This window comes from Tauraco erythrolophus, chromosome 16, assembly GCF_009769465.1.
Source record: "Tauraco erythrolophus isolate bTauEry1 chromosome 16, bTauEry1.pri, whole genome shotgun sequence".
Taxonomy (NCBI): Eukaryota; Metazoa; Chordata; class Aves; order Musophagiformes; family Musophagidae; genus Tauraco; species Tauraco erythrolophus.
In genome coordinates, this window is record NC_141480.1 from 675,184 (window position 1) to 680,908 (window position 5,725).

A 5,725-nucleotide genomic window follows, 5' to 3' on the forward strand; every position below is an offset into this window, starting at 1 on the left:
GCAGAAGCATTTCCATGGTTTCAGAACATGGGCAGAGTTTCCTATTTAATCCTATCCTCCCCAAGTTAAGTACTTTCCTCTTGTGGTAAGCCAGCCTGTCCACCGTTCACTAACCTGCCTTATATTTCACTACCGTCGATATTTTCTCTTTGTGAATATCTATCAATATTTAATACGGTGGTGTCAGTTTTGCTGTAAGATGAGAGGAACTACTAGAAACCTTGAATTATACATTGTGTGGCTGGGGGAAGCTGGGGAGAGTTTTCTTTTGGACCTAAAGCTCTTGGAGTTGATCTCCAGAACCTGCAGCTTGAAATCCTAATAATGGATGAGCACCAGAAGAAACTCAATCAGCGGCATGAGGGAAGGCCCCGCAAAGTGAGGTTCAAAATATCCTCGTCTTACAGTGGTCGAGTGCTGAAACAAGTCTATGAAGATGGGCAGGAGCTCGAGCCCCCGGCCAAAGAGCACTCCCGGCGTTTTCTCCGCCATGGCTTCGAGCCAGTGGACCGTTTCTGTGGGGCCAGGGAAATGCCAGAAAGCAGGTTCTGCTCGCCAGCCAAGCTGACTGCCCAGCGGATCAGCATATTCAAGGAGGACAAGAAATACGGTCTCACCAGTAACTCTCCTCTCCTCAGTGACCACCAGTCAAGTGACAGTCATTGCAGGGTGAGTAACGTCCAGCCCATGGCTGGAAACCGCTTGGAAACCAATTCCAGACCAAACCATTTGGAGTAACATGGCAATGGGAGTCTCAAACTGGAACCGCATTCAGATAAAACTCAGTTTTGTCAGTCCAGGATTTTAAAAGGTGATTGTAAATCTTCAGCCTTTATCCCAGAAATTCTGTGTTCTGCTGCCTCTGCAAATGGCAGGAGCCGCGTGCTTTGCAGCAGCGCAGTCCGCAAGTGAGCAGCATCTGCTCGCTGTGCTCCGTCTGCTCACTGGGTCGATTTGCATCTGTCTGTTTCGTACAGTAAGATACAACATTTCCATATATATCAGTATCTATGTGTAGTAACCCTAATGCATCTAAAGCAGTCAAATGTAAGATGGATATTATTTTAATTGGTTATATTTAAAGTTGTATGACTTGAGCTGGCAAAAAGGTTAGTGCCACCGGCAGCGTACCCGTGAGCCTCCGAGTGAGGCATCCCCATCCTCTGGCAAGGATCACCCTTGGGCTACTTTGAAAATCCCAGGTTAGTTTCACTGGATGTTTCGTTAACATATAATTAATGCCATTGATATAGTCCTAATAAAAAGCCAGTACGGGTGTAATACATGTTAAATTGATTAATACACAGGGATTATGTTCATTTTCTCACCCTGTCAAACTAGATTTATGTATCTTTCACTGCTATTTGGTCTATCAAATCTAGACGTACCAATTAAACTCATATGCCAACCGTGGCATATTGGCACTATCGATAATGCAGCCACGTCACGCTGGTACTGCTAATGGAGCACGTTAGACTGATATAATTGGCAGAGTTGTAAAACTGGCGGTGAGGCTGCTCAGAGGCAAGATGACAGCAAGGAAGATGGTGTGGGGTGAGCTGGCTGCCCGAATCGGTATCGGGCCCTTCCCTGGAGATGGCTCCCGGCGATCCAGCTCAGGTGCACAAGGAGCAGTTGGTGTCAGCAAACAGGTCAGCCCCTCGCCCAGTCCCCCCTCGCCCACCGCCCCGGTCTCATCGTGCCTGCTGGTGACATCGCCCTGGCGCTGGCAGAAAGGTTGGGAATTGTGTGTGTCTCCAGGGAGAGGTGAGGCCGCTCGAGCACACTGACCGCTGCGATGTAAAAGTTGTCGTCATCCGCTGTGGTCTCCGGGTAAATAGGGAATGTCGCTCTGGCACTTACACACTAAAGTGACTGAAGTGCTTTAAAAGGTACAAACTGCTTTTTATGGCCTGGATTTGGATATGTTGAAAGTCTGTTAATTCTTGGTGCTAATCAAAGTTGTGTGCAGGAAGCCCAGACGGCTGGTATTTGAACTGCAGTTAGTGGACACACTGGACGTCTAATTTAACTGAAAATATCAAACCACGATGGATCTCTCCTGCCTAAAGACAGAGCACTAATGTGATCTTATCCATACCATTAATTTGTTCTGCGTTCCTGGGTGAGGCTCATCTCTCTTCCCCAGTTTCCCTAGCCATAAATACCTTGAATAATCACGCTATCCAGTACCGGTTTTGTTTTGCATCAACGTGCAGTTGGTATTTGGAGACACCGTGTCTGCGCAACAAGCACGAGGCTTTCAAAGCCTTCTGCAGATGGCCAGGATCTGTGCTCATGGGCCCCCCCCTCCGCGCTTCTCCCCGGAGAGACACAGTGCCCAAGTGCCAGGAGAGCCGTCAGCCACCCCGCCTCACCCGCTGCGCCTCTGGCAGGGTGTTTTCTGGGGAGAACATCTCCTTTTGCATCGCTTCTTGACACAAACTTAAACAGGGTGAGATATGAAGAGTGTGTAAAAGGATAGGCTCTGGTAACTGCCACAGGATACCTACTGCAGAGGGAAAAAGGGACCAGGTAAACAAAATGCTGCTTTCAGAGAAATGTGTGACTGTACCAAATTTAGCTTTAATATGGTTAGAAAAGAATTTAAGTTCAAATGTGCCCAGAGATGATTATTCAACTGGCTCCTCACTGTTAGGAACACAATTTAGCATTAGACAATGAGGTTTTTCTACCTGACCCTTTTGCCAGCATTAATAAATTACAAGGAAAAGCCACATTTTAAATCTGAAAAACCCCATTAAAGGCTGCAGAACAGGTCACCATCGTGGGGAATTTCTACTTCTGACCAAAAACGTGAAAACCTCTCTCCAGCCTCCCACCCTCCAACTACTTGGCCTTCAAAGAAATGCAGGTCAGTCCCCAGCACAGAGGTTGCTTTTCCATATATGCCAACATCACTGCTCTTAGAATTGTACCACCTTTTTTTCTTGCAGATGGGTTGGATGGAGAATTTACATCCCAGAAAGCTTTGCCCATGCAGAACATGACATTAAAGTCAGGCTCCTAAGATTTGACTCAAAGTCTGGCTCTGATCCCAAAGCCCGTTAGGGCTGTCCCTCCACTGCTGTTCTGCTCAGTGCTCTGGGTGGCTGCGGGGAGCTGGTGCAGGTGGCCAAGCAGATAACTGGGTGGAAGGGATGTTCTTCTGGAAGCCCAGGGATCATCAGTGTTTGTAGGGTGTATTTATACAGGCGAGACACTGATAAGATCCTTCTACAGGCTTCTCCAATTCTAGATTTTGGCAAGATCATCATCTACACTAATAACCTGAAAATCATCCGCGCACCAATAGACCAGAAAGAGCTCATGAGAAGAATCATCCAGACGGAGGAAGTAAATGACTGGGCCTTCATATACCAGGAGAGGAAAGAAAGATTTGGTGGTGGACACAAAAAAGATATGGAAAAAAAGGTTGTCTGCAACCGGTATGTGCAGGTAAGAGAAAATGGAAAGTGGTTTTTTTTTTTTCCCCTAAGGCTTTTGGGTCTTACAGCCCTGGTCAGGCCACTGAGTATTCCCACCCAAGCCCCATCTATGTCTGTATCTGGCGCTTAACTAAGTTTATATTAAAAGCATAATTTTGTTCCTCTTTCCACATGGGAGACAACAGATCAACGCTGCACTGCAGCTTGTGCTCTGGGCACAGCTGCTCTGTTTCCAGATGCTCGTGTCTCCCACTTGATCCTTCCCCTGGAGATCACCAACATTTACGTAGTTTGGTTGAGGTCTATCCTTGGCACCAGTGGAAGGAGAGCAGGCCAGAGCTTCTCCAGCCTGACGGGGCTAAACACAGCTGCTCTGCGGTTGAGACTGCCCCAGGCTAAAATTTTAATATCAGCTGAAGTGAGATTGTGCCTTCCACTTGTTTTCTCACGGGTTAGTCTTTGTTGGTCAGAATCCCAATTAGTCTGACCATAATTTGATCCCACACAACATAATGTTGTTGTGCAGCATGAATACAAAGCATTACAGCTTTGCAGCTCTGCAACCGACCTGTGCTGAGCAGCTCACCTGGGTCCTGCGGCCGTGGCCTTGCGTGTGGCTCGCTTGCACAGCGAGCCCGTGAGAACTGAAGGCAGCCCTGAGGAACTGAGGAGCAATTTTGGCCTTTGTCAGTTTTGAAATAGACTTGGTTTTCAGAAAGGGGGCTTTAACAGAAAAGCCAAGATTCATCCCATCGATTCATCCCATCTACTGGCAGACACCTATCTGAGTCATCAGAAAATCACTTCTGGCCTTTGGGGGAATGTGTCAAAAAGGACCTCCCTAAGGAAATGGATTGCCTTCCTCCAGTCGCCCTCCCTGGAGGACCACGCTTTGGAGAAGGACGGCAGCTCCCGTAAGGCACTGTTCCAGAGAAATTAGTTAACCTTGGAAGAACTTAGCACAAAGTACTTCTGTTCTCCTTCATGTTTGGGAACAGAAAATAAAACTTGAAGGTCCTAAAACTGATTTTTTTACAAGAATAATTTTGGACTTTCTATACATTGGTATTATGAACATTCATTTAAAGACGACCAAACCACAGGAAGGTTGTTATACTGAGAAGTCAATTAATTTGGACTATCAAGTTTGTAAGCAGGCACCAATATGAAGCATATCTGGCACCAACTCTCCATACTAGTTAAAACCTCGTCCTATGGTGCATTGTTGCACAGGAACGGTGCGGGACTCTGAACCTGGCATCAAAAGAACGAACCTACCCTGTGCTGCATCCTTCCTGATGCAGATATTTAATCATTTCCAGGCTCTGTGGAAGCACTGAATTTTAAGATGGGGTTTGAAAGAGGCTGTCTGGCACGCTGGGGGAGAGCTGCAGGCACAAGGGACAGCTTGAAAGAAGCTGTGCATGTCGGTGATGAGGGACTGGGGGGAGAGGGCAAGGAGAAACGTGTGGAAAAAATGAAGTGTGGCTCAAAACTGGGAATATGGTTTTGAGATGGATGTGTTAAGAAATGACAGGAAGATGGGTGGAGCTATTCAGACCCTTGCCAGAGGAGAAAGATGAATTGGAAAGTATTGTGTTATAAGCCCAGTCTCACTAACTTCTCATTTTCTAGAAGAGTCGGCAAATTGTCCCCAAATATAGGGGAGTCTTTTTCTTGAAGATCTTGCTGTAGAGAACTGAATATTATTGGCAGAGTGGTATGTCAGGAGCAACAATTATTTAAAAGACCAGAAGACAATTTCCCTCTTTCATGTATGTGACTGACTTTGGGGTCTGATTTTTTAGTAACAGATTTTTTTCATCATCCGTCTCTTTCAGGAAGGAGATGCTGAACACGGTTGTTCCCAGTGTAAAGGGTCAGGCTCTGCTCCTTGCTCGCTGTGCCACGGGAGCAAATTTTCAATGCTGGCAAACAGATTCAGAGAGTCCTACAGGGCTCTCCGATGCCCGGCTTGCAACGAAAGCGGCCTGCAGCCCTGCCAGCTCTGCGCTGCCTGATGAGCACCGCCGTCCCTGCGGCAGGCTGCGAGCACCGCAGCAACATTTTGCTGAAAACTTTGAATTATTTATCCTTCCAGCAGCCTCGCTACCATGACAAATTTTCAAAAGCTGGGAAAGGCACGTGATACGTATCTCACCTCTGCGACTGACTGTCCCTCTCGTCTGCTACATACAGCTGTCCGACTGAACCAGCCCCGACCCCAGTGTCCGCAGGGGTGAACGTATCCCCCAGCGCTGCAGGAAATTACAGTG

The 5,725-nt window shown here is 47.2% G+C and overlaps 1 protein-coding gene across 1 annotated transcript; it reads left to right on the forward strand.

Annotated features, from left to right (window-relative positions):
- The first annotated feature begins 324 nt into the window (after positions 1 to 324).
- GRXCR2 (glutaredoxin and cysteine rich domain containing 2) lies at positions 325 to 5,470 on the forward strand. Its single transcript, XM_086621805.1, has 3 exons — positions 325 to 669; positions 3,244 to 3,459; positions 5,291 to 5,470. Exons 1-3 carry the CDS (start codon positions 325 to 327, stop codon positions 5,468 to 5,470), a joined length of 741 nt encoding a protein of 246 aa, XP_086477931.1.
- Positions 5,471 to 5,725: the final 255 nt, after the last annotated feature.

What these genes read in the sequence shown, in the direction of transcription:
- GRXCR2 (XM_086621805.1), top strand. Translation starts at nt 325, where the DNA reads ATGGATGAGCACCAGAAGAAACTCAATCAGCGGCATGAGGGAAGGCCC. An exon ending in CAAGTGACAGTCATTGCAGG is followed by an intron (nt 670 to 3,243) that starts GTGAGTAACGTC and finishes ATCCTTCTACAG; the next exon opens with GCTTCTCCAATTCTAGATTT. An exon ending in TCTGCAACCGGTATGTGCAG is followed by an intron (nt 3,460 to 5,290) that starts GTAAGAGAAAAT and finishes CGTCTCTTTCAG; the next exon opens with GAAGGAGATGCTGAACACGG.